Genomic DNA, 27258 nt, shown 5'->3' on the forward strand with positions numbered 1-27258 from the left:
AAATTCTTATTTAGCAAATGACGCTTTACTACAATGGCATAAAGCAATCATGCCCATGCACCTTAGTGCAGGTTCGATTCCCACTGTTTCTTTCTGCCTAACAACTAATTAATTAACCCATTAACCCTAACATTCTACTAAAAATCATCATTTAATACACTTAAAACTTTTATAGGCTCCCTTAAAATCTTAATTGAATACAGCTAGATTTTTTGAACTTTTATGAACTCCTTTGAAATTCTAATTGAATACCTCTTGCCTTTTAAGATACTTTTTTTTTTTTACCAAACAATATTGTCTACACTAAGGGAAAGGGTGTGGTTAAGCCTCATAATAGGCTCACAATAATTTGGTTCAAATTTACCTTTACTTTTTAAGATAAATTTAAATGATCATAAATACTCTTGGATTTTAAACTTTTTTTATATTCTTCAAAATCCCAATTGAATACACTCCTAGAAAATACAACTTTTGTTTTAAATTAAATCTTTATTTAACACACTTAGACTTTTATAAACTCATTTAAAATTCTAATTAAATACAGCTAGATTTTATGAATTTTTATGAGCTACTTTGAAATTTTAATTGAATATCTCTTGTCATTTAAGATACATTTAAATCCTCATAAATACTCTTAGATTTTTAAACCTTTTTCAAAATTCTTCAAAATAAACTCCTAAAAAAATCTTTTATTTTAAATTTAAATCCTTATTTAATACATGTGAACCTTTTATAGACTCCTATAAAATCCTAATTGAATACCGCCGGATTTTATGACTTTTATGAGCTCCTTTAACATTCTAATTGAATATCTCTTGCTTTGAAGATACTCTGAAATCTTCTGTCACTTAGTACTACGGTCTAGTAGTATTCCTCTTCACTTGTAAGTGAGAGTTCTTAGGTTTGAATCTCGCTAAAGACGAATTTGAATCATGTTATTTCTAGTTCATTGTGAGGCTAAGCCCACCCCATTCTCTTAGGGTAAATAATATCATTTCTAAAAAACACTCAAATCCTCATAAATACTCCAATATTTTTTAAACTCTTTAAAAATTCTTCAAAACCTCAATTGAATACACTTCTAAAAACACAACGTTTACTTTTTATTTTTTTATATATTACATTTTTTTAACATGAATATTACTGAATATTCAGCGATATGGTGAATTGTAGTAAAGGTATTTCCTAGTGGCCTGGTAAACAAATTTGATGAGTGGTAAGCCTAATATTTGTTGAAAAGTAAAACTAGGTAGGCCACTTTGAATGGACAAGTTTTTCAGTTCTTTAATTGGATTGTAACAAGTTTTCTAATCTATGTGATGATAGTTGCAAGTTTCCAGGCAACTGGTAATTTTCAACCAACCAAGCCAACTTTTTTACAGCTACCCAATATGGTCCATTTTCAAAACAAAAGGATAAACCAATGGCCATGCATGCATATGATGTCCCCGTAAATTAATTTACCAAATAACCCACAAATTGCACATTATCCCCAGCACCACCCTCCCTCTCTGTCCTCTCTATACATACCCCCTTACCATGAGACATCTTTCCTCACACCCTCCATTCCCAGATAACCAAATCCCAAAAGAAAAAATATATATATGGGTTCCCTCCCTCAAATAGTAGAAGATTGCATGGGAGTTCTCCAAGTCTTTAGCGACGGTTCGATCAAACGCTGCTCCTTAACGGACATAAACGTCAACATTCCTGTCATTGACGACGGCTCCGTGGCCTTCAAAGACATAATTTTCGACACAAAACATAAACTTTCCCTCCGTTTATACAAACCCAAATCAGCAAACCTCAATTCCAAGCTCCCCGTGGTCTTCTACTTCCACGGTGGCGGCTTCTGCGTTGGCTCGCACGTGTGGCCAAATTGCCACAACTGCTGCATCCGCCTATCTTCCGGGCTCCAAGCACTTGTCGTGGCCCCGGGCTACAGGCTCGCTCCAGAGCATAAGCTTCCGGCTGCGATTGATGATGCAGTGAGTGCAGTGGAGTGGCTGCAAAAGGAGGCATTGGGTGAGAGCACGAATGATGCATGGATTGGTGGTACGGCTGACTTGAATCGGGTTTTTGTATTGGGTGACTCTTCAGGTGGGAATATGGCCCACCACCTGGCGGTTCGGCTTGGGATGGGGTCTGTCAAGGCGGCTCCGGTTAGGGTACGGGGGTATGTGCTCCTAGCGCCATTTTTTGGTGGGGTGGAGAGGACAAAGTCAGAGGAAGGTCCTTGTGAGGCATTGCTAACTTTGGAAATACTTGACAGGTATTAATTCAGAACTTTTTTAGTCTTGTCCTTTCCTAGTTTGCACATTAATGCCCTCTTCATTATCTTTTTTTCTTCTTTTTGAGGAAAATTAATGCTTTCTTATCTTACAACATGGTATTTGAAAATCCTCGCGTTCAATCTGAATCATAAATTCAAGGAACATGATATAACATATATATATATATATATATATAAAGTGAAAATCTCACAACTTAGCATATTAAGTTGTTTGATCGGATAAAAAACCATATTTGGATCTACTTCTACACCTTAATGCTCAAAAGAAGTCACAACTAATAAAGTGCCCACAAATTGGCACACTATCCAATTACTTAATTCGGATTCTTCGGATGTGTGTACATGTATCTTCTGCTTAGAAAAGTTGCACAAATTCTAAGTCAACTCCATGCACGAGACGAAATTCCATAAATTAATGTATTTTCTTTCACTTGGTGTCAACTTTTTTGTTTTCGTTCTTCAATGGGGGATCAGTTAGGGTCAACTTGTTTGTATAAAAACCCAAAACTCGTATATACCATTTATCTCTTTTAAGAGAAGTTTTTATGTGACCACAAAATTTGTGATCATTGTCACTTCCTGTTATTGTCTAGTGATATTTCTCTTTATTTGTAAGTGAAAGGTCTTGACTTCAATTCTCGCCAAATGTGAATTTAAAGCACATTATTATGGTTCGCCCATTATAAGGTTTAGCCTATTCGTCACTCCATTAGTATAGAAAATATCATTTGTTAGAAGAAAAAAAATTGTAATCATTTAAATGTTATATATCTTGACCATAAAAGATGTCGTCACATGTGAATTGCATCGTAATTACTTGTCCCTTCAAAATATGGTCTAAAATTAGAAGATCTTCTAGATAATTATAGGTGATGACTACTAGAAGACACCTACATAGGGTAGAAGTAGAAGATGCCTCCAAATCCCACTAAAGTTGATGATGTGAAACTCATTTCTTCCTTACGTGTGTCATGACTTGAACTTGAACGAGTCATCTTTTAAAATTGGAGGTGTCTTTATCCAAATAATATCTCAAATAATAATTTAAGCTTAATTAGCTTGTGTTTTACCAACATGGGCATTGCAAAATACTACTAATAAAAATGATCATAACTTAATTAGATTTAAACACGTAATGTTTATTGACTAATAATGACGGATGGCACAATCTTATTAGGTTTTTATTAGGTTGCTTATCCATTAAGCTAGCGGTTACTATATATTGTAGGATCACTTTCCTTTTCTAAGTAACTCAGACAATAATGTCAAAGCTTCATTTTCTTCAACCTTTCAACTTCCCTCGGCTCTTATTTCATTCGGGCTCTTATTTCATTCTTTGATCCTTTGATTCTGTTGCTCTAATGATGAACTGTTATGAATGTTTAGTGATAAAGAATATCAGTTGGTATTTTTTAACAGAGAAAATTCGCACTTGGGGCTTTCTTACAGTCATGGGTAGAGAAACAACAGTAAATAATAAGAAAAACTAATGAAAATGACTTGAAAACTTTGAGTTTTAATGATAAGGACAAAATAAAGGGTAAAGTGAATAGTATCAGGATTGACTTTTTAGTGTAAAAATGTGGTTTTTCGTTAAAGTGAACAGTACCATGAATTTTTCGTTAACACTCCCATAATAATAGTTAGTCGGTGACCGCTTTGATAGCTTTAAAAAATTTGGATATAAAAAATGGGAGCTATTATTGACAAGAAAGTAGTCATGATGCACTTATTTGAGAGAGGATCCTCACCAGATCCTATTTGTGAGGATCCCAGAAATACTCCAATCACATTCGTTCATCATATATCGTGCGGTCAGTTTTTGTCAGATACTGTTTATATTCAATTTTAAATAATAAAAATTACAATGATTTTTTACCGCATGATGTACGATAAATAGATGTGATCCTCTGGCTAATAAGAAAACAAAAAAGGGAAAAGCATGATGATTGTTTTGGAGTATATGTTCATAACAATTAGCGAAAAAATCTCTTATTTTGTTTCTCAACGGAAAAAGGAGAGGGGTTCAAACTTAGTACCTTTTTTAATACTAGAAAAAAAATACTGTGGTTTTGACAATTATTCAAGATACTTTGATTTGATTTGTGTGGTATGAACATATGCAACGTTGTTACTTACCAAGCATGAATAATGATCAAACTTTGAGTTCCTTTCCAAACGTGTAAGATAGTGCTTAATCCAATATAAGTATGACCTTTCAAATGATTAAGATAGTGCCATATCCATTTATCTATTTTTCTAATCAAACCACATTCCTTGTCATCCTCCCTTAACCAATAACAAATGCATACTTATTGGTTCTAATATCGTACATGTATTTGACTCTCAATACATATAAATAAATTTACGAGAGCCACCTTTAGGACATTTTTTAATGATCATTTCTCTTTTTTGGTTTAACAATATTCCTTTAAGTATTATTCTCACGTCAATATTTGATATGTATCATTTTAGGATCCCTGGCCGATTTAAAGAAATTGGTTTGATATCTGTGTTAACTGTCTTCTATAATTTGTTTTATTCAACAATTATCTTCCATAAAATTAATTTAATGGTTAATATTCCATGCAGATTTTGGAGGCTTTCAATGCCAGCAGAAGAAACCAGAGACAATCCAATGGTCAACCCGTTTGGACCGAACAGTCCAAACCTTGAGAAGGTGGCCCTTGATCCCATCTTGGTTGTCGTGGGTGGCAATGAATTGCTGAAAGATAGGGTGGAGAGTTACTGGAAAAAGTTAAAAGATTTGGGAAAGAAAATTGAGTATGTCGAATTTGAAGGACAGGAACATGGGTTTTTAACGAATGATCCATACTCAAAAGTCTCGAATGAAGCTTTGCAAGTTATTAAAAGATTTATGACTGAAACCTGCAACTGAATAAGGAATTAATCACCATGCATGTGATATATTGTTGGATCAGTTTCCAGCTATAGCTCTTTAATTTATTCTGAAGTGTTTGAGCTTGTATGTTTATAGACAAGAATTTGAAGTTAGAACCTTGCTTTTTTAATTTTTTTCCTTCTGAATCTGATCAAGCTATTAGTATATATTAATGAAGAAAAGTTATATTTATGGTTATTACTATAATATTGGGGAGTTGTATCAAAATATTATGTATGTATGCATGCACGTATGTATGATGTATGTATGTAAAATGCTGTAGGAGTACATTGAGGAAGAAAGGGTGTGATAATCATCTCACAAATTTTATCATTTTAAATATGTAATTATTATTTTTCAGAAATTTGACGGTAGGAGGGAGCTTTATTTAAGGTTTGGAAAAGACACAACTTAGTATTACTATTTAATAATATTACTCTTTATTTTGTAAGTGTGAGCATTATGTTCAACTTTTTAAATTGCAAGTTAAATATCAATTTATTATGGCTAGACCGTTGTGTAACTTAGCTTAAATCTGTCACCCCTTAATGTAAATATATTATTTTATAAAAAAAATAAAAATAAAAATAAAAAGACAAACAGGAGACATAGGGCCTAACCCCCAACTATAATCTTTAACTAGCGTCTTGAATATTATTAGGAGGCATCTCAAACAGTTAAAATAAACGAGCACAAATTAAAACAAACCGAGCTAACGTATCATTTCAAGTAATTTTTTAGTTTATATGAGTGATCATATTGGTTTAGAAATAAAAGAAATGTTTTCATAAGTTATAATCCACAAGATGCATAGGTAAGTAAACCCAAACATGATACGATTACGTGTATTAAGTTAGTTTTGAGTTATATACATGATTAATTAAACATGGTAGATTAATCAAGTTGAAAAATATTTGACACGGATACAAGCTAGTGTGGTTCGAAAATGACCTCAATTGATGCCATATTTACTTTATTGTTGAGTCTTTACAAATAAAAAGAAATTGAGTAAGACTTATGTTGATTTAACAATAATAAACGTCCCTATCGATAACTTTTAGACCAAACTCACACTCAAATCAAACTTTTCGTATGAGATTTTGGTATACTATCCAATATTGCTTTTATGCTAAATGATAAAATTGTTCATTGTCTGATTAGGAGAGTATCCTTTTGAGAAGATTTAGTGGTCCATATTATCAATCCACTGTCATGCTTTGGATTAGGATTTAATTGTATATGTATTTATTAAATACAAATTGCGCCTTATCTAATTGACCTTATTTTAAAGATTAATGTCTCAGCACGCGATTTCCTTTTGGTTCACGCACTGCTCAGTGCTTTGACAATATTTTGGAAATGCTCATTTATAAAATACTTATGTGTAAAAGCGTTGCAAATTAGAAGTATTACGAAATTTGTGATAAAATGGAATGTGTGGTGGCAAAATATGTCGTCTTTCAATTTTGATGAATTTGTACCTACAAAACAATTAACACCTTCATCACAGACCAAAATTATGTTAGTGCGTATGAAAAGAGTGAGTGTTTAGGGCTCGCATGCGTAGCAAAAGATGATCAAAATTTAGTGGAGATGGAGTGGCTGGCTATAGGGTTAGGGTTTTGCCTTACACATTATGCGATGTGTGTCATCTGTTGGATGAATGAGGAAAAAGTATTCTGAATATATTAATTAGGAGATAATATCTTGGGATGATGATGAAGCATCCATGATTGATTGTGATAGGAATTCCTTACTTGATAAAGTTGATCTACAATTGGTACTGTATTAAAGATAGGAGTAATTAATCCGACCTTTAATGATTTTGACTTTTCAACGCCACGACTAGGGGAGGCCTTAGCGGTCATAGTGAACTGCTTGGACATTCAGGATGCTGAGTTGTCGTGGGAGTATTTGAGAGCCCTACCCATTTAATGAGGGCAATCTTGTTTTTCTAAAGAAAAAGTCCATGTGTTGTCATATTGATTTTTGGGATTATTTTGTTGCTCTACACAATGCTTCATGGTTTGAAGTGTTTTTGGTTAAACATAATTGTAAGTGCTTTTAGTGATTTGAAAGCGATTTTAATAATTTTAAAATCATTTTAAAAAGGATTAATCTCAGTTTACTATCGTGAAGTTTCTTGGTTTCAATATTTGGTATATGAAGTTTTTTTCATCTCAGAATGGTACCTAAAGTCATAATTTTTGGCCACCCTCATACATCCATTAAGTTTCCCGTCAAAACCTCTATTAACTGATGACGTGGCACCCACATGGACAATGACTGAGGGCCACGCGTTAGTATAGGTCCATGTGAATATTAAAAAATAAAACAATTTATAATTTAAAATTTTAAAAACTAAAAAACTAAAAAACCAAACCTAAACCTAAAAGACCAATCTTGGTCTCTCTGTTTCTGCTTCCCCACCCAACATAGAAAATCATGATCCTTCCTCTTACTCCGCCTCTCCCCCTCCCCTGTTCCTTCGCCAATGCCACTCCCCTCCCAGCTTTCTTTCTCCCTCCCATCCAATCCAGCGACCAACCCCTCTTTTTTGTTCTCCCTCTCTGCTCTTGCTTTCAATTCTTCTTCTCTACACGAAGATACCCAAATCTTGCAGGTACTCTCTCTCTCTCCTCCTCGATCTGTCTCTCTCTACCTCTATGATTTTTAATTTTTTTTTCTTCCATTTTTTGTGAATTTGAAGGAAGTTCAGAATCAAATCTCCGCCAAGAACAAGTGGATTTGCAGGACGTCAGGGTCTCCAAGCTAGATGTGGGTAAGGGTCCGATTTGGGAGCGCCCAACGGTACAAATTCAGTTCGGATTTAGGAAGATCCACGTTGGCGTCGGATTTCAAGCAAAGGGTTGGAGGCCTTGACCAGATCCGGAGGAATAGGGTAGAGATATGTAGCCTTGGGCTTGGCGTGTTGGAGGATTGGGCTCCGTGAATAACTTCATGTGGTTTGGCTGAGGTTTGGTTTTGGGGTGTGGAGGATGGGGTTAGGTTTTGGGATGAGGAGGATGAGGGTTTGGAGCAGGAGGTTGCTGGGGATTTGCGACTTGGTTCGAAATGGGGATGGGAAAAACCCTTAGTTTTTTTTTTTTCTTTAAATTTTTTTTTTTTTTTTAGTTTTAAGTTATTATTATTATTTTTTTTAAGTTTTTTATTATTATTATTATTTTTTAATGTCCAAGTGGGGTCAACTTGAATTTTTAATTTTCACATGGACCCCTTAATGACACGTGGGGCTCAGTCATTGTCCACATGAGCATCACGTCATCAAGTAATGGAAGACTTAACGGTCAGACTAACGGATGTATGAGACTGTCCCAAAATTAACACTTTAGGTATGACTCTGAGACGAAAAAAACTCCATGTATCAAATATTGAAAACTACGAAACTTAAGGGTAGTAAACTGATATTTATCATTTTAAAAATGTGGAAACATTTTAAATTAGGTCGGTTTTACATATGATATATTTTATTGTCGATTTGACATGTCCGGTGCCATTTTTCCTGCAGTGAGATTAATGTGGTGCACGAGGCTGACTCTGTATATCGATTAAGTTTTGACTTGGGAGGTTTTTGACATAAGTGGCAAAGCATAGGTGGGTTGCTAGTGAAAGACGACATAGACATATCCAACGATTTCAACAACAAAATTTGATAGACGGTAGGTGTAGATTGTCGAATTTTGTAAATTTGATTGATGCTGGGACTCATGGATTGTGATAAAGTAAGAGCATCCAATTCAAAACCAATCAGATTTTGGACACACAATATTTCAGCGTGTAAGACAAGAGTTCAATGAAAAATGTGATGCAAGATAACTGAACTGTTAGTTGATGATGGCAACTCCATGCCAAATGAAAAAAATACTATAATTGATGGGGTAGCAGGAAGAAGAAAAACCATTTGAGGTTGAGGCTGCAAACTTGGATAGGGCAGTCGAAGGCCAAACTTTTTTAGATAACGATAATTATTATGACATAAACCGAATATTCTACATATATTTTTTACCTCTTTCACCCATTATTTTGTTATGGTTTCATATTAAATTGTCGTTTTTAATGCGTTTTAGGATCATTTCTCCTTTTTTGGTTTAACAATATTCCTTCAAGTATTATTCTCACGTCAATATTTTGTATCATTTTAGGATCCCTAGCCGATTTATAAGGTCATCTCCAACCGACTGGGCCAAAGGGTCATATATAGGGCTAAAAATAGCTTGAAATGACACGAAAACCGTCTTCAATCGAGGGCTAAACCAAAAAGCTTGTGGGTTCTACTAGGCCAAAACCACCAAATCGGGCCAGAGGGCTGGCCATTTCCAGCCAACCAGCCTGATGAGCCCATCCCAATTTTTTTTTTTTGCTGGACAATTTTTTTTTTCCTACATCATTTCTCACTTACTTCTCACCATTTCTGTAACATCCCACATCACCCAGGGGAGTGATCCTTAAATGTATATTCTCATCCCTACCTAGCACGAGGCCTTTTGGGAGCTCATTGGCTTTGGGTTCTGTAGGAACTCCGAAGTTAAGCGAGAAGGGGGCTATAGCAATCCCATGATGGGTGACCCACTGGGAAGTTGCTCGTGAGTTCCCAAAAACAAAACCGTGAAGGAATGGTAAGCCCAAAGTAGACAATATCGTGCTGCGGTGGTGGAGCGGGCCCGGGAAGTGATCCGCCCCGGGCCGGGATGTGACAATTTGGTATCAGAGCCTAACCTTGGCTGTGGTGTGCCGACGAGGACGTCGGGCCCCTAAGGGGGGTGGATTGTAACATCCCACATCGCCCAGGGGAGTGATCCTTAAATGTATATTCTCATCCCTACCTAGCATGAGGCCTTTTGGGAGCTCACTGGCTTCGGGTTCCGTAGGAACTCCGAAGTTAAGCGAGAAGGGGGCTAGAACAATCCCATGATGGGTGACCCACTGGAAAGTTGCTCGTGAGTTCCCAAAAACAAAACCGTGAGGGAATGGTAAGCCCAAAGCGGACAATATCGTGCTACAGTGATGGAGCGGGCTCGGGAAGTGATCCATCTCGGGCCGGGATGTGACAATTTCATACTATTTTATCTCATTTTATTTCAATTCTTCACATTCTATTCTCTTCCAATAATCTTTCCTTTAATTTTTTCAATAATTTTCAAATGGCCACCTCTTTCAATAATCTTCCAATATGTTCGAAAATCTTATTTTAATATGGTAGTTTAATTTAATTAACTATATTAATTCAATTAAAATAATAAATTATGTTTGGCCTATGACCTTTTGGTCCCCTTGGTTGGAGGTGGTATAAAATATGATATGGCACTGTTCATTAAAATATAATTTCTTGTAGAGCTATAGGGCTAAACATAGCCCTTTGGCCCTCCTTCGGTTGGAGATGGCCTAAGAAATTAGTTTGATATCTATGTTAACTGCCTTTTATAATTTGTTTTATTCAACAATTATCTTCCATAAAATTAATTTAATGGTTAATATTCCATGCAGATTTTGGAGGCTTTCAATGCCAGCAGGAGAAACCAGAGACAATCCAATGGTCAACCCATTTGGACCAAACAGTCCAAGGGAGAAATTTTTCTGGGTATCGAGAACACTACCTAAGCTAGCGTTCCCCACAAATGAAGGCTTGATACGTGTTTGTTTTATTTTTCTTAAGTAAAAATATGCCATCTAGATTTTTTTGGAATAAAATTCCTAATTTACCCTTAACCTAACGCAAGAGAAAATTTAGAAAATGCTAGCCCCCCCCCCCACCTCTCGCCATTGACACCGAGCTCTCATCATAGATCAACCATCCACCTTCATCGTCGGTCGGCGATTTCACCGGCGACTTTATTTTACTATTCTTGCTCATCTTCCCTCTGTGCATCCCACACTTACTTCGACATTAGCCTGAGCGATGGTCGGCGGCAACTCAAAAGGTGGTGAGTTCACCGACTTGCCAAGGTTCACTTTTGTCCTTTCCCGGCTTAAGAGATGAGGAGAAAGAAAAAGTGGAAGGGAAAGAAAGGAAGGGAGGGTTGGGTTGGGGCGAGGGGTGTGGTGGCGGAGGTGGTGGCTTGTGAGGGAGAAATCTGGGCTTTTATTTTTTTTTTCTTTAATAAATAAATTCTTTTTGAGAAATAAAATAATGAATGTTAGGTATAAGAAATGAGTTCATCATATTTCCCCAAAACCGAAATGAATCTTAACTCAGGAGAGTTTTTAGCCATATGTAAGATATTAATTAGTGGTGAACACATGTCAAGTTTTTATTTGTGGGGAACACCAGCTCAGCTAGTGTTCCCGGAACCTAGAAAAATTTCTCCAAACCTTGAGAAGGTGGCCTTTGATCCCATCTTGGTTATCGTGGGTGGCAATGAACTATTGAAAGATAGGGTGGAGAGTTACTGTAGAAAGTTAAAAGATTTGGGAAAGAAAATTGAGTATGTCAAATTTGAAGGACAGGAACATGGGTTTTTAACAAATGATCCATTATCCATACACATAAGTCTTAAATGAAGCTTTGCAAGTTATTAAAAGATTTATGACTGAAAACTGCAACTGATTAAGGAATCACCATGCATGTGGTATATTGTTGGAACAGTTTCCAGCTATAGCTCTTTAATTTATTCTAAAGTGTTTGAGCTTGTATGTTTATAGACAAGAATTTGAAGTTAGCATCTTACTTTTTTTTTTTTTTTTTTTCTGAATCTGATTAAGCTATTAGTATATATTAATAATAAAAATGTCACATTCCAGCTCGGGGCCCACCACATCCCGGGCCCGTTCCATCACCGTAGCACGATATTGTCTGCTTTGGACTCTGACCACGCCTTCACGGTTTTTTTTTTTCTGGGAACTCACACGAGAACTTTCCAGTGGGTCACCCATCATGGGAGTGTTTTCGCGCGCTACTCGCTTAACTTTGGAGGTCCCCTAGAACCCGAAGCCAATGAGCTCCCAAAAAGCCTCGTGCTAGGTAGAGATGAGAATATACATATAAGGCTTACAAGATCCACTCCCCTGGGCGATGTGGGATGTCACAATCCACCCCCCTTAGGGGACTGACGTCCTCGTCAGCACACCACGGCCAGGGTTAGGCTCTGATACCAAATTGTCACATCCCAGCCTGGGGGTCCACCACATACCACATCCCGAGCCCGCTCCACCACTGTAGCATGATCTTTTCCGCTTTGGGCCCCGACCACGCCCTCACGATTTTGTTTCTGGGAATTCACACGAGAACTTCCCAGTGGGTCACCCATCATGGGACTGCTCTCGCGCGCTACTCACTTAACTTCGGAGTTCCCATGGAGCCCAAAGCCAGTGAGCTCCCAAAAGGCCTCGTGCTAGGTAAGGATGGGAATATACATATAAGGATCACTCCCCTAGGCGATGTGGGATCTTACAGAAGAATTTATATTTATGGTTATTACTATAATATTGGGGAGTTGTATCAAAATATTATGTATGTGTATGCATGCACGTATGCACGTACATATGTATGTATGTATGTATGTATGTATGATGTTGTGGGAGTAAATTGAGGAAGAAATGGTGTCATCATCATCTAACAAATTTTATCATTTTAAATATAGAAAATTAGATTTTAATCCCTAAATAAGATGAAGTTTAGAAAAATGTCTTATACAAGATTAAAAATTGATTTTAGTCCCTAGACTCTATTAAATGATATCATATGTATTCAATGTCTCTTTGTTTTATTTATAATTTTATGATGTTCATAAATTAAATTTTATGAAAATATTATAAATTTTAATTCTCATTATGGTGAGTAGCTTATATAAGAAAATATTTTTGCAAAGATTTTTTGGTACACTTATGTTTTTGCATATTTTCTTATGTGCCACTAATTTATTACAATATTTAGATACAAACATTTCGGTACACTGGATTAGTATAATATGTTTAGGTACGGACATTTAGGTACACTAGTTTAGTATAATATTGTTTGGGCCCAAAATATTATTTTAGGCCGAGCTTAGAGTTATTCACGGCCCAATAGCATTCATCTAGAATCTTGTTATGGGCTGTCTAGTAAGGTCGGCCGAATCCTACTGCGAGGAAGATTGGTTTAGATAAGGGTGAGGTAGTCGAAACCTAGTGCAACAGGGAGTCGTAAGGCTAAGGATGCTGAGAATTAGGGGATGAATCTGGTTTGTTGAAAGAGGTTGGTTCAATGTCCTATCGGAGTTAGGATTGGTCGAGACCTAATCAGATTAGGTTGAGGAGTTCTAATTCGAGTATGATCCTAGATCAACCATAAGGGGGTTGGCCACTATAAATAGAGAAGGGAATGCATCATTCAAAGCCCCTCCAATTCAACACACAAATTGCCCTGTGCAAAGCTTCTCAACAACCTTTGAGATTTTATCCTTCTCCCATTTCTTCCACCGACACATCTTCAGTTTGGATAAACAGTATTGTGAAGGCAACCGATGACATCTTCAGTTTGGATAGACAACACTGGAGCCATAGAATCAGTTAATAAAGAAGCACCTTCAGTTTGGATGAACAACACTGCTTCGAGACCGATTAATTATTTATCCAAGTCTCGGTCAACAAGGACTTTTGAGTTCTTGTTGGTAGAGGTCATCTCATCAACCTTCTCGGCAAAGTGAGGTGTTACAAGTTACTAGGCTCGGCACGTTGAACGCTGAGTTGTTTTATGATTGGATATTCACAAGTACACTTTAGAGTTCGGCATTCCAACGGCCAAACCACATTTACCATCAAGACATACATCTTCTTCGAGTATTTGTGTCCATATAGTCTGGTACCAGTTTGACGTGCTTATACTCTTACGAATATAATCACCATAACCGAACCCAGCGCTGACGATTTGTGAACTTTGCAAAGACTAGCAGCCTTGTCTTCAGGCTCTAGAACCTAAAGGCCAAGACGTGTTCCTTCCTTGGCCACAATTGCAGGATCAAGAAGTCGGTAATGTGCTCAACACAACATCAACACATTTTACTCCCCAGTCGAGCTCAACCGTCGAGTTGGCATGCCCTGCACATAACCGAAGAACGTAGTTAGCTTATTAGTTACTTGGCCTTCGCGCCACATAGGCTTGGTAGTTTTTAGGGTCAATAAATATATTTAGGTATCGACATTTTAGTACACTAGTTTAGTATCATATAATTAGGTACGGAATTTTCGGTACACTTATATTTTTGCATATTTTTCTTGCCACTAATTCACTACAATATATTTAGATACGGACATTTCGGTACACTAAATTAGTAAAACATATTATGATACGGACATTTAGGTACACTAATTAGAGGAAGTTAAATAAAATTAATGAATTAAAATGTGTAAATAAATTTAAAATTTAATATAATGACATTAAATAAGATATCTATTAAATATTAAAACAAAAATATAATATAAATTTGAATTAAGTACATATTAAGGGACTAAAATCAATATCCAATCCAATCTAACATCAAGTTTTTATTAAATTTTAATCTTCTTGAAGGATTAAAGTTCAAAAATCCCCTTTAAATATATAATTTTTTGTTTTCCATAAATTGACAGTAGGATGGAGTTTTATTCATGATTTGAAAAAGACACGACTTAGTATTACAATGTAATAATATTGCTTTGTATTTTGTAAGTGTAAGCATTATGTTCGACTTTGTAAATTACAAGTTAAATATCAAATTATTATGGCTAGACTGTTTTTTAACTTAGCTTAAATCTGTCATCCCTTAATGTAATATATTATTATATAAAAAAATAAAAAAACAAACAGGAGGCATAAGGCCTGACCCCCAACTATAATCTTTATCCATAAAAGCGTCTTGAATATTATTAGGAGGCATCTCAAACAATTAAAATAAACCAGCACCAGTTAAAACAAACCGAACTAACGTATCATTTCAAATAACTTATGAGTGATCAAATTCGTTTTGAAATAAAAGAAATGTATTCTTAAGTTATAATCCACAAGATGTTTACGTAAGTAAACCCAAACGTGATACGATTACGTGTATTAAGTTAGTTTTGAGTTATATTACATGATTAATTAAACATGGTAGATTAATCAAGTTGACAAATACAAGCTAGTATGGTTCGAAAATGACCTCAATTGATGCCATATTTACTTTATTGTGGAGTCTTTACAAACAAAAAGAAATTGAGTAAGACTTTTGTTGATTTAACAATAATAAATGTCCCTACCGATAACTTTTCGACCAAACTCAAACTCAAACTCAAATGAAACTTTTATTGCTTTTATGCTAAATGATAAAATTGTTCATTGTCTGATTAGGAGAGTATCCTTTTTCTAAGATTTAGTGGTCCATATTATATATGTATTTATTAAATACAAATTGCGCCTTATCTAATTGACCTTATTTTAAAGATTAATGTCTCAGCACGCGATTTCCTTTTGGTTCACGCACTGCTCAGTGCTTTGACAAGATTTTTGGAAGTGCTCATTCATAAAATACTTGTGTTACTCATGTTTATGTTTAAAAATGCTTTCGGTCGCAACGTCTTGTTAGAAGTATTAAGAAATTTGTAATAAAATGTAATGTGTGGTAGTAAAAATTTGCCGCCTTTCAGTTTTAACGAATTTATACTTACAAAACAATTAACACATATCTACTCTAGGCAACTCACCCGTGGAAGATTCAGTGTTCTCAGAAGAGACAAACATAGGCTTCTCTTCTTCTTGTCACCAATATTGTCAATCTTCCTTGCACAAGATTTTACATAAATTATATTCTGCTTTAGCGGAATTCTTTCTTCTGGTGTTGGATGTGTGGATTGTTGGCTTCTGCTTGGTGCCATATTGAAAACTCAAATCTCATTTTTCTTTGTTAAATAGCATTTTTCTACTTCTAATTAGCTAGTTTATGCCTGGCCTTGCAAAAGATAAACATGTTTGTATATCGAATGCTCTAATTACATACACACAGTATAATATCTCTTTTTCTTTGTCCCAGTTCCTTTGGGATTAAGTTGAGATTTGAGGACCTACAAGAACAAAGTCTGACGAACGGAATATGAGCTTTATCAAAAACCAAAGAAAAAAACAACCATGTTGCGTTAGTTGATACTTGATAATAAACTTAGCTACATACTAAAATTCTTGATTATTTCGCCCAATATTTCTTTTGTGATGCACATCAATGTCTGCACATTTAACAAAAGCTGAGAAAATGAACCCTAAAGTTGTAATTTGCAATTTGTAATGCCAAGATGTTTCGATTACAGAGATGTTTACATGAACCCTAAATTTGTGTTGCACCATTTTCGTCCACTATAAAGCTCAGAAAATGAGTCGGCTGCGGTAGGGTTAAGTGATAAACCATCTCATCCAACCAAAAAATAGGAACTGCATCTCAGTGCCAAGTAACAAAACTCAATTCGAAAAATGTTCATAATCGAAGAGAAATATAATACAAAATGGTAAAGTGGGTATGTTTTGGATACTCCTCTAATTTGGACATAACTTACCTGCAAACGTTTCATTTTCGATAATTTACGCAATCCAATACCTTGAACAGGCTTCTAGAATCTAGACTTCGACATAAACTTGGTAAAGAGATCTGCAAGGTTGTCTTTGGAATCAGATTTACTTGGCAGCGCACCCAAAGCAAAGTCGATGAACATGAACCATCAAATTTAACCCAACAATAGATTTCTAAAGACGCCTAAAAAATAGAAGAAACATGAAGAGGTTTTCATTTTTCTTTTATAATGAGATCAGGAAAAGGAAAGAAATGAAGGGTGTGGGGGAATATGAAGAGCATGTACTTTGCCTCCCATCGATTTCTTGTTGCCAATGGCAACGCATATATCGGAAGAGGTGAAGAACGTTAGGCTTCTCCAACGCACGGGATTTGGCGTCAAAAGTGAAATTTTAATATACTGGAAAAGCTAGGGTCGTATATAGAGTTTAGAGTTAAACACAAACACAGTTACTCTAACTCCGGATGAATTACTCAAGCCATTCTCGCTCTTGTTCGCGGCTTCTGCTTGTGCCATTTCGAAAACATTTGTCCAAAAACATCAGTACAAGATGGACAAGGGGAAAAAAAAAACATTTGTCCAAAAACCATATCACAAATTTCCCAACATAAACCGTAATCAATATCAACTCTGCACCTATGAATCTTCAAACTTAAGAAAGGAAAAGAAACACACAAAAATTGTAGGTTCAAGTATTTCACAAAAGCCTAACACACCAGACGAGTGTCAAATAGGGTTAAAATCAATCAAAAGGGGGAAACTGAAGGCAGGACATCATATACACAAATACAAAAGCAGGCACATGCCTATTTGTATATTTAGTGGAGGAGAACATACTGTATAATTAACCCCCAGAAACAGAGAGAAAAACGTACCCTGAGAATTTTCATTCTCGAAAGAGATTTTATCCCCATGTTCTTGCTCTTCATTTGATCCACAAACATTCTCTTCCCCACTGTAGGTAACGTGCAGAAATCCATCTTCGCCCTTATTTTGCTCATCGATTTCATAAAACAAAGCCCCTGTAACAGTGCATAAATTATTACAACCTTAACTTTTGGAACTCTTGGAACAACATAGGATGCATAAAAGAAAAAATGAGCTGCCACTCACCAACGGGAGGTTTAGTGTTCTTGAAAGAGACAAATATTGGCCTTTTTTTGCTTATCCTGATGCTAACCCGAATGAATAAGATGAATTCTCTAAGAGTCATTTTACCAGGGACATGGTATCTGCAGTCAAAACCAAGATAGGCAATGCTGCTATGTAAGAGCCCCTTCCATTTGAGACAAGCTACGAACACACATGAACTTTCAATTTACCTATGCAGCAATCGATACATTTTCCTTTCAGTATGAAAATTCTATGGACTGATATGGAATGAAAATTACATGGTAGGAAGCTATCGCTAATTTGGTAACCAATTCTTGCAAACACTGTTAATCAAGAGTATTCCTAACCGCTCATTAGACTCTTAGCGATCAATTCATAACAGTACTTCGTATCTGTGTGCGTATAGTCTTCGCATGTAGATTTAAGACTGCACAACTCTCACAATAATAACATAACAGGTATTGGGAATAATTTCAACAAAATTCTAGCTTTTCATTTCCTATTTTTTCCCTGACCCATATCATGAAATACGTCAAAACCATAAAGGGAACGGAAACAGTTCTATTCTATTGCAGCAATACAATTCAAGATAACTAGAGCACAGGGGAATTCAAAACTCACTTCTTCATGTCAATTTCGGGAATATCACTCCTAGCATCCTTCTGGACAGCCACCTACATGCAGTTAAAGTAAATATAAAGTACATCCATCCACTGAATGCATATATTAAAATTGCGCAGGTATTAAAATTCTTGCAGGTATAAAGTAAATATATCTGAATGCAGTTAAATTCTTGCAGGTATTAAAATTGCGCAGGTCTTCCTCAAATGCCAGGCATCTATATGATGGGGCTGGTTTTGGGCGCGCTCGAGAAATTTTCTCAACCGATATCATAAGCATAAAACAGACAAATAACAATCGGATTCCACTGTAGCAAATAAAAATCAAGATAAGTAAAGCACAAGGGAGTTGACAACTAACCACATCCCATCCTTAGTGTTAAGGTCAGTCCTCACAACCTTGTCCACGAGCAAATGCACGGAAGCTCAAATTAGTACAGAGTACAAGTATCCACAGAATGCGTAGGACATAAACATATATGAGTCGGTGAAGTTCTTACCAGCCCGTTATTCCAAGGGTCTAAAACCGTAATGGGTTTTGTGAACTTACGATACACTTGTCATTTCCTCTTCCTTGTTACGAATTTCTGAAAACATATCAAAACCATAAATGAACTGGTTTGTAGCAATACAAAGTTTACAAACCAAGATTTTAAAGCTGAAGAACAAACTTCTTCGCTATATTGACGGGAACGTCAACCCTCCTTGGAGATTCCATCACAACTATCTCATCGAGTGAAATGATCACTTGTTTCCAAGGGGCATTATTCTCTTCTGCTTGCGCCACTTTGAAAACGTGACAGATTTGAGACAAAACATATTAGAAAACAAATAAATTTTTCCAAAATAAACCATAATCTATGAAATTTCGACCTAATCTCCACAGACCAAATACTAAAATAGGCAAATTGGGAACTGCATAAAGTATATAATTAGCGCACCCAAAAAAAGAGAGAGAGAGAAGGAAATAAATACAAACCCTGGGGAAATTCGTTACTGGGGGAGCTGTTGGCCATGGAGAAACTCCCAATTCGACTGTTCTCTGCCAATTTTCAAACAACAAAAATCAAAACCGCATGCCGAATTTTCAAACCAGGAATTAACTGACAACATCAAACATAAAAATTTAGGGTAAGGATTGATTGACCGAGAGCTGGGAAAACAAAGGAGGGCCAAATCAATCAATCAATCCTTACCCAAATTGGAATCCCAATTTGGGGTTTGACCCTCTTTGATTGCATTCAGAGAGCGAATTATTGCAGAATGAAGGTCGTATAAGTTTTAGGGTTTAATAGGGGGAAGTACCTGCCTATTCCGCCAAATCTACTTTCTTTCTCTCTCTCTCTCTCTTTCTCTTCGCTTTTGCCAAAACAAAGGCTGTGCCATCCCCAGCCAATATGGTCAGATGATCGAAAATAGGCCAAAATGATATGAAAATCATCTCCAATCGAAAGCTAGGCATAATGACTAGTAGGCCCATCAAGTTATAATTGCACAATGGGCCAACCGACTGGCCCGAACCAGCCAGCCAGTCATGCCGGTCCACAATTCAAGCCCAAAGGCTAGCTAGCGTCAACATGACGCCAACTAAAGGCAAATTAGAACCATTATATATTTTTGCACGAGCCCTCTTTGACCTATTTGGATCATCTTGATCGTCATCAGATTCTACATTAATATAGCCATTGCGCTCATCCTCCACAATCATGTTATGTAATATGATGCACGGCATCATGATGGAGTTCAATTTATCTCGACTCCACCTTCTTGCCAATTCCTTGATGATCTTCCATCGTACTTGTCAAATACCAAAAGCTCTCTTAACATCTTTTCTGTATGCCTCTTAGTGTAAGGTAAACCACCTTTGGGCGTCATCCACATGGTTTGGAATTCCTTGGACAAGTGTTGCCCACTTTGGGTAGATGTCATATGCCAAGTAATACCCCATATTGTACTGACGGTCGTTGATGTAATAGTCAAGTTAAGGTTATTTACCCTCCGTCGAGTTATTGAAGAGGGGTGAACGTCCAAGAACTGTAATGTCGTTTTGGGATTCTGGGACTCCAAAAAAAGCATGCCAGATCCATATATTAACAAGGCAACTGCCTCTAACACAATAATTGGCTTTCTCGATCTTCCGATAAAGCCTCATTGCCATCCAATGGGACTGTTCTTCCACTGCCAATACATGCAATCTAATGACCCTATCATGCCCAGAAAGTCACGGTCTTTAGCTTTATGAAGAAGCCGATCTAGATCTTCTTGATTTGGTTCACGAAGGTACTCCTCTTTATAAAGAACAACTGTGCGACAGAATTAAGCAAGATTATCAAGGCATGTAGACTCAGACATACCATATGTATCATCCATCGCATCAGTTGGGAATGCATAGGCCAGCATTCGGAGTGCAACAGTAACCTTCTGATGAGGTGAGAAACCAAAGCAGCCTGCTCTGTCCAGCTTCTGTCGAAAGTATAGATTGATATGTTGGACATCGTGAAGTAAACGCTCGAAGATATGACGCCTCATCCGGAAGTAACGTCTGAAATCCTCTTCTATGTACACCGAGTTGGGGTTGAAGTAGTTGTTCATCAGATTATCGTGCGTCATCTCTTTGTTTCGTGGTTTATAAGAGTGACCAGCAACAAAGCCACCCCATTGAGGTTGTTCCTCAGTTGGCTCACACGCTATAACCCCAGCCATAGCTGCCATATATGATGTGTTGCGCCATGCTTCATCTTCTTCATCAAACTCATCATCTTGTCGTCTCATATGCGCCGATTTTTCTTCCAATTCAGAATTGGATGAGGACCCCAGTTGGAATCCGAAAATGATCCAAAGTTGGAATTCATTGCAAACTTAAATTGAAAGAGATATTAGATAGGGCAAAGCTGAAAGTGTGTAAATATAGCCCAATATCCATCCTATTTATAGACATTGGAAGTTAAAGATAAGAAGTGCCACACAAATAAAAATCCTATCTCAAATTCCCACAACCAATTACATCTCGACATGTGGCACTTGAAATCCTATATAAAAAATTATTGAGATTACACATCGACAAGAAATCTAAAGAGTTACTCGCATATCGACACGTGACACTCGAAATTCGAGACGTAATATTATTAAGATTCCTTATCGACAAGAAATCTGCAAAGTTACTCACATATCGACACATGGCACTCAAAATCTGAGACATAAAATTATTGAGATTCATTATTAACAAGAAATCTGCAAATTGACTCACATATCAACATGTGACACTCGAAATTCGAAACGTAAAATTATTGAGATAGTTTAATTTAAGTAACCATATTAATTCAAGTAAAATAATAAATTATGTTTGGCCTATGACCTTTTGGCCCCCTCGGTTGGAGATGATTTTTTGTCACAAGGCCATGCTTGGCCTATGGCCATTTAGCCCCTAGGTTAGAGATGTTAAGAAATATGATCTAATAAATTTATGCCTTGAATTATTTGAAAAACAATAGTTGATAATAAAATTATTGTACAGGACACTGAAGTTCTACTGTTTCGATTGACATTTGATGAACACGAGCACTTTATGGGAAACATTGACCATTTGGAGCAGCACGGGAGCATTCAGGAATTGGTCCAGCACGTTTTGCCTAGGTTGGGATGACTGGTCAGGTGACGACGGAGATGACGGGTTTGGTGACGAGAGGGATGACGGGTCTGGTGACGGTGGAGATGACAAGTCTGATGATGACGGAGATGACAAGATTGATGATGTGGCCAATGAGGATGGGCAAGGCAATAGTGAGGACGACGAGGTGAGATAATTGTTCTCTAATTTCCAAGTGTCTATTGCATTTCTATTAACTTTGAAGAAAAGTGATTAAGAAAAATGATTTTTCGAATTATATTTTTTATTTGGACATGTTTTTCCTTTAATCATCTGGATTAATGAAAAAAAATCAAGAATTGCTGCCCAAAATGTGATGAAAAAAGTGTTCATAAATTTTTACCCTGAATTATTAGAAAAATAATATTTGATAATAAAATTATTGTACAAGACATTGAGGTTCTACTGTTTCGATTAACATTTGATGGACACAAGCACGTTATGGGGAGCATTGACCACTTTGAGGAGCACGTGAGCATTTAGGAGTTGTTTCAACACGTTCTGCCAAGGTTGGGATGGCAAGTCCGATGATGACGGATATACGGGTCTGGTGATGAGGTGGATGACAGGTCTGGTGACGATAGAGATGATGATTCTAATGACGATGGAGATGATGAGATTGATGATGTGGCCGATGAGGATGGGCAGGGTGATAGTGAGGACAAGGTGAGATAATTGTTCTCTAATTTCCAATTGTCTATTGCATTTCTATTAACTTTGAAGTGAAGTGATCAAGAAAAATAATTTTTTGAATTATATATTTTTTTTGGACATGTTTTTGCTTTAATCATCGGATTAATGAAAAAACATCAAGAATTGCTGGCCAAAATGTGGTGAAAAGAAATGTGCATAAATTTTTTCCCTGAATTATTAGAAAAACAATAGTTGATAATAAAATTATTGTACATGACACTGAGGTTCTGCTTTTTCAATGACATTCGATGGACACGAGTACTTTATGGGGAGCATTGACCACTTAGAGGAGCACGGGAGCGTTCAGGAGTTGGTCCAACACATTCTGCCAAGGTTGAGATAACGGGGTCCGGTGACGACGAAGATGATGGGTCTGGTGATGAGGGGGATGATGGGTCTGGTGACGATGGAGATGACGAGTCTGGTGACGACGAAGATGACGAGATTGATGATGTGGCTAATGAAGATGGGCAGGGTGATAGTGAGGATGACGAGGTGAGATAATTGTTCTCTAATTTCCAAGTGTCTATTGCATTTCTATTAACTTTGAAGTGAAGTGATCAAGAAAAATGATTTTTTGAATTATATTTTTTATTGGACATGTTTTTCCTTTAATCCTCAGATTAATGGAAAAAAAATCAAGAATTGATGGCCAAAATGTGGTGAAAATAAATGTTCATAAATTTTTGCCCTGAATTATTAGAAAAACAATAGTTGGTAATAATTAACAATAGTTGGTAATAAAATTATTGTACAGGACACTGAGGTTCTGTTGTTTCGATAGACATTCAATGGACACATGCACTTTATGGGGAGCATTGACCACTTGGAGGAGTACGGGAGCGTTCAGGAGTTGGTCCAGTATGTTATGCCGAGATTGGGACTCGCACGGTATGGTGGGCCAAATGGCCACTCATTCTTCTTCTCTAACCACGTTGGTACCTATTACGAGATGGACGAGGCCATGGGATTGCAATGAAAGCGATTTGTGGACATGCTGAGAGCGGTGTACGTTGGTGATCAGTATGATGTAAGTATTTATCTTGTGTTATATTTGTTTGATTTGTGTAGTTGGTTTGTTGTGAATATGTTTTAAACGCTTAAGCTTATTGCAGGAGGAGGTGATAAGATTAGAAGAGCTAAATGTGGTTGAAATCAGAGAGGATAGCGTCTGGTTGCATATTGGATCGGTCTTTATGGCGAGTTCTGTTGTAGAGTTAGAGCGAGGTGTTTCGGATGTTAGAGCTGAGCTGCCTTGGACTCGTGAGTACGGGTGCATATACACGGCTCCTGATATGTTTCCTTTTGGGTGGACTGGAGAGTTACTGGCCGGAGCATCCTGGGGCTGGGAGTAGGTCCTGGAGTATGTAACCATGGCATATATATCTAAATTCCTTCGCTTGTTCCACCATTGACATATTTTACCTAAGTGAGATGCTGAGTAAAGTGCTGAGTAGTGAGTGCTGATGCTGACTTTTGTCTTCCTGACTTTCCTCCAAGTCCAATTCTAGGAGTTTAACCAACCAAATGACCTGACCTAAATTGTAATGCATGACTTCTTCTAACTACTTAATCAATATAGTTAAAATATATTGGCAACAAGCTTGTCTTCCTCCACACAATCACCTGCAATTTCTAGATGTGTATCAGATATCTAGATTAGATTGATGAAGAAGAAACTGTATAAGATCTAGTTACAAGTATATATTACATTTGTAAGTCATGGGACCAAGTTAGTAGTGGGTATTAAAACTTAAAAGGATATATATTAACAGAGGAGGGAGCCAAAACAAGTAGTAGTGAGAAGTTGATAGGTACATACATGGGTACCGGTGCTGCCCTCTTGGAGTCCGGAGCGGCGGATGTGGACTTTGTCCTCCCCATCAGGACCTTCTCCGGAATGGTCATGGACTCATGGTGGGATTCAGAGGGATCCTGGGAACAAAGAATAAAGAACCAGAAACCTCATCAGGTCATTGCCCCCTTCCCTGATGGGTCCTTCCCCAACCCGTCGCCTTAAACCCAATCTCAGGGATCCCAACCCCTTTCTCCTCTCCTTTGATGCAAACCCCATACCCCCACCACTGATAACCTACTTAATTTTTTTCCCACGGTGGCGCCATTCATTTTTGGCTTCCAAATCCGACGATAATAGATGAGAGAGAAATATTAGCGGCGATCTTGGTTCGGATGGGTGTGGGAGGTTCTCATATCTCTAGCTCATTCATCATTTTTTCTCCTTTTTTTTTTCCTTTTTTTTTCTTTTTTACGCAATCGAATACCTTGTACAAGCTTCTGAAATATAGAATTCAACGTAGCTCACTCCTATCAAAAAATATGGTACAAAATCGAAAAAATAGAACTTTTCGGCCAAAAGAAAAAATATGGTACAAAGCCCAGCTCACTCCTCTCACCTCTCTCTCGCATCCCTTTGTTATAAACCAAAGGTATGAGGTTAACCCAAAACCCAGCTCACTCTTCTCACCTCTCTTTGAACTTCCCTCTTCAAAATCTGAGCTCAACCCAGAAACGCAAAGCTTACAGAGATCTCTCCATATCCTTCCCTTCCAAATGAGAAAAAGTAATGCAATGGGCTGATGATTTTTAGTATTTATACGTGGGTATTTTAGTAATTTCGATTTTGTGTATGGTATGCATGGCCGATTTGTCCTATTTTTGTCTCAAGATTAAGAAAATGTCATATTTCTGGTTATTTCCCTAAATTATTTGTGTGAGATGTATTTAATAATATGTGAGAGCGAATAAAGCAACTCTTTACTAGTCTCAAAAACTATTTTATTTTCTCGTTCTCCAATAATAATAAGATATGAAAAATATAGACTCATCTTGGTCTCGATAGGATTTTCCATTCAATCAATGTTTTAACTTTTAACGGTCTTACGCAAGCAACCAGAGTATCTCCACTGCAAAGACTCAAATTCTAGGACCTATATTTTCATATTTGTGTCTCAATTTATGTATTTTGGTTTTCTTCTCCAATGCAAATGCTCAAAATCTTACGACTCATTTTGAGTTTTAAGATTTGAGTCTTTGAATTGGTGGAGAAAACATCAGACTTAAAACTTAAATTGAATTTTAACAATTTGGGCATGTGCATTGGAGATAATTGAATTCAAATCTCTTTTCTTTTTTTTTCCTTATAAATATTTTTTTTTTCTAATTAGTATGGGTTTCACCTTTTGGATTCAGAACAATTACCTAGAAGGGCTTAAAAACTTTTTAATTTTGTAGAAAGATTTGGGGACTCTTTTGTCACCTCATAGTTTATCATCCATTCATGTGTCAATAGTATAAACATTGTATAAAAAACATAAGTTGTCAGAGAATCCATAAGAACATAATGATAATGGCATCATTGGTCCATTTGTCCAGCTCAGTCTAAGAAACTTTGAGTGTATGACCAGACTTACGAGGTATTCGTATTTCGATACGAATGAATGAGTATTGTGCATCTCATAATCAAGTTATTAGTATTGTACCTTTTTTTTTTTTTTTTTTTTTGAGTGCATGTATTTTGTTAAAATATTTTTCAACAAAAGACTGGAAAACACATTTGCATGATTTCACAATGTATTAGTAAAACTAAAGTGCGTTATCCTAATTTAATCATCACAACCACACGAACTGTTGTTCATGGTAAGTAAACATACCTTTATCATTATCACGTACTTGTTGTTCATCAATTATCTACAAGTAGTTGGCCCCCGATACATTGACGAACCGCACCGGAACTCTAATGGTAAGTCCTCTTCTCTTAATAATCGTATAGATGAGCTCATGAACGGAGGAGGCTTCATATGCTCACTGGGAGCAGCTGTCCTCACTCAACTTTTTTTGCACAAAAAATGCCCCAACTAAAACTATAAATTACTTATATATGTATATATATATATATATATATTCAGAAATAAAGTATGAGTCCAGAAATTCAACTCAAAATACCCTCTCACATTTTATATTTTTCTTTCCCACTCACTCTTCTAAGACATATAATTTTTCCATTAGCTAATTAATGGTTCACAATTTTACTATTCTAAGCACTAGTTACTCAAAATGATGTTGTTGGACAATAAGGAAACGAATTATATCAAATCTTGATTTAATTTCATCACTCGAAGTTGCCTCCACTGAAAAAATGTTTTTGGCTCTGTCTATGGATGAGCTTGTAATGACGTTAAATTAATAAAATTTCAGTTTGATAAAAAGAATATGATAGAAGAGAAAGGCATAGGCCTACATCTTTTTTTTTCCGATATGGTTGGTCCATTAATATATAAACTATGACTTTGCAAGAGTTCTTTTTAATCTAAAGACAATCATTTTGGTTGGATCTCTTTCAGTTTTACCAACTTTTTCTTTACATGGCCTCTAATTAGTTGAGGATAACGACGGTTGTGGCCAAATAGTTTCCAATAATTTCTCTCTTTTCTCAATCAACCACAAAATGTTTGATCCAAAATAA

At 36.5% G+C, this 27258-nt stretch overlaps 2 protein-coding genes and 3 long non-coding RNA genes across 8 annotated transcripts; 1 reads left to right on the forward strand and 4 right to left on the reverse strand.

Moving 5' to 3' along the window:
* Positions 1-1528: 1528 nt before the first annotated feature.
* On the forward strand, positions 1529-5387 carry LOC137713829 (strigolactones hydrolase CXE15-like). Its single transcript, XM_068453184.2, has 2 exons — positions 1529-2272; positions 4886-5387. The coding sequence occupies exons 1-2, from the start codon at positions 1605-1607 to the stop codon at positions 5190-5192; spliced, it is 975 nt and encodes a 324-aa protein (XP_068309285.2). The 5' UTR covers positions 1529-1604; the 3' UTR covers positions 5193-5387.
* Positions 5388-13700: 8313 nt separating this feature from the next.
* On the reverse strand, positions 13701-17478 carry LOC148691427 (uncharacterized). The gene is made up of 2 exons (XR_015955968.1): positions 15849-17478; positions 13701-14228 (listed from the first exon to the last, which is right to left on the reverse strand). It is a non-coding gene; the product is annotated as an uncharacterized LOC148691427 (long non-coding RNA).
* A 370-nt stretch (positions 17479-17848) lies between these two features.
* Positions 17849-19890, reverse strand: LOC137712965 (uncharacterized). 3 transcript variants are annotated; one of them, XR_015955967.1, is made up of 7 exons: positions 19742-19890; positions 19416-19478; positions 19108-19222; positions 18937-19023; positions 18798-18835; positions 18438-18490; positions 17849-17935 (listed from the first exon to the last, which is right to left on the reverse strand). It is a non-coding gene; the product is annotated as an uncharacterized LOC137712965 (long non-coding RNA). The 3 variants fall into 3 exon arrangements; XR_011065254.2 differs by lacking the exon at positions 19742-19890 and having other exon boundaries at positions 19416-19712; XR_011065256.2 differs by lacking the exon at positions 19742-19890 and having other exon boundaries at positions 17886-18025; positions 19416-19712.
* An 862-nt stretch (positions 19891-20752) lies between these two features.
* LOC148691428 (uncharacterized) lies at positions 20753-21208 on the reverse strand. Its single transcript, XM_088684021.1, has one exon. It carries the CDS (start codon positions 21206-21208, stop codon positions 20753-20755), a length of 456 nt encoding a protein of 151 aa, XP_088540147.1.
* A 1634-nt stretch (positions 21209-22842) lies between these two features.
* Positions 22843-25286, reverse strand: LOC148691429 (uncharacterized). Of its 2 annotated transcripts, none has more exons than XR_015955947.1 (2): positions 24598-25286; positions 22843-24401 (listed from the first exon to the last, which is right to left on the reverse strand). It is a non-coding gene; the product is annotated as an uncharacterized LOC148691429 (long non-coding RNA). The 2 variants fall into 2 exon arrangements; XR_015955948.1 differs by having other exon boundaries at positions 22843-24410.
* Between the last annotated feature and the right edge of the window lie 1972 nt (positions 25287-27258).

The sequence above is a fragment of the Pyrus communis genome, chromosome 14 (assembly GCF_041283825.1).
Source record: "Pyrus communis isolate YQ-2024b chromosome 14, ASM4128382v1, whole genome shotgun sequence".
Lineage (NCBI taxonomy): Eukaryota > Viridiplantae > Streptophyta > Magnoliopsida > Rosales > Rosaceae > Pyrus > Pyrus communis.

Coding starts and splice junctions, on each gene's coding strand:
- LOC137713829 (XM_068453184.2), top strand. CDS start 1,605: ATGGGTTCCCTCCCTCAAATAGTAGAAGATTGCATGGGAGTTCTCCAA. Junction 2,273..4,885: donor ACTTTGGAAATACTTGACAG/GTATTAATTCAG, acceptor TATTCCATGCAG/ATTTTGGAGGCTTTCAATGC.
- LOC148691428 (XM_088684021.1), bottom strand. CDS start 21,208: ATGAGACGACAAGATGATGAGTTTGATGAAGAAGATGAAGCATGGCGC.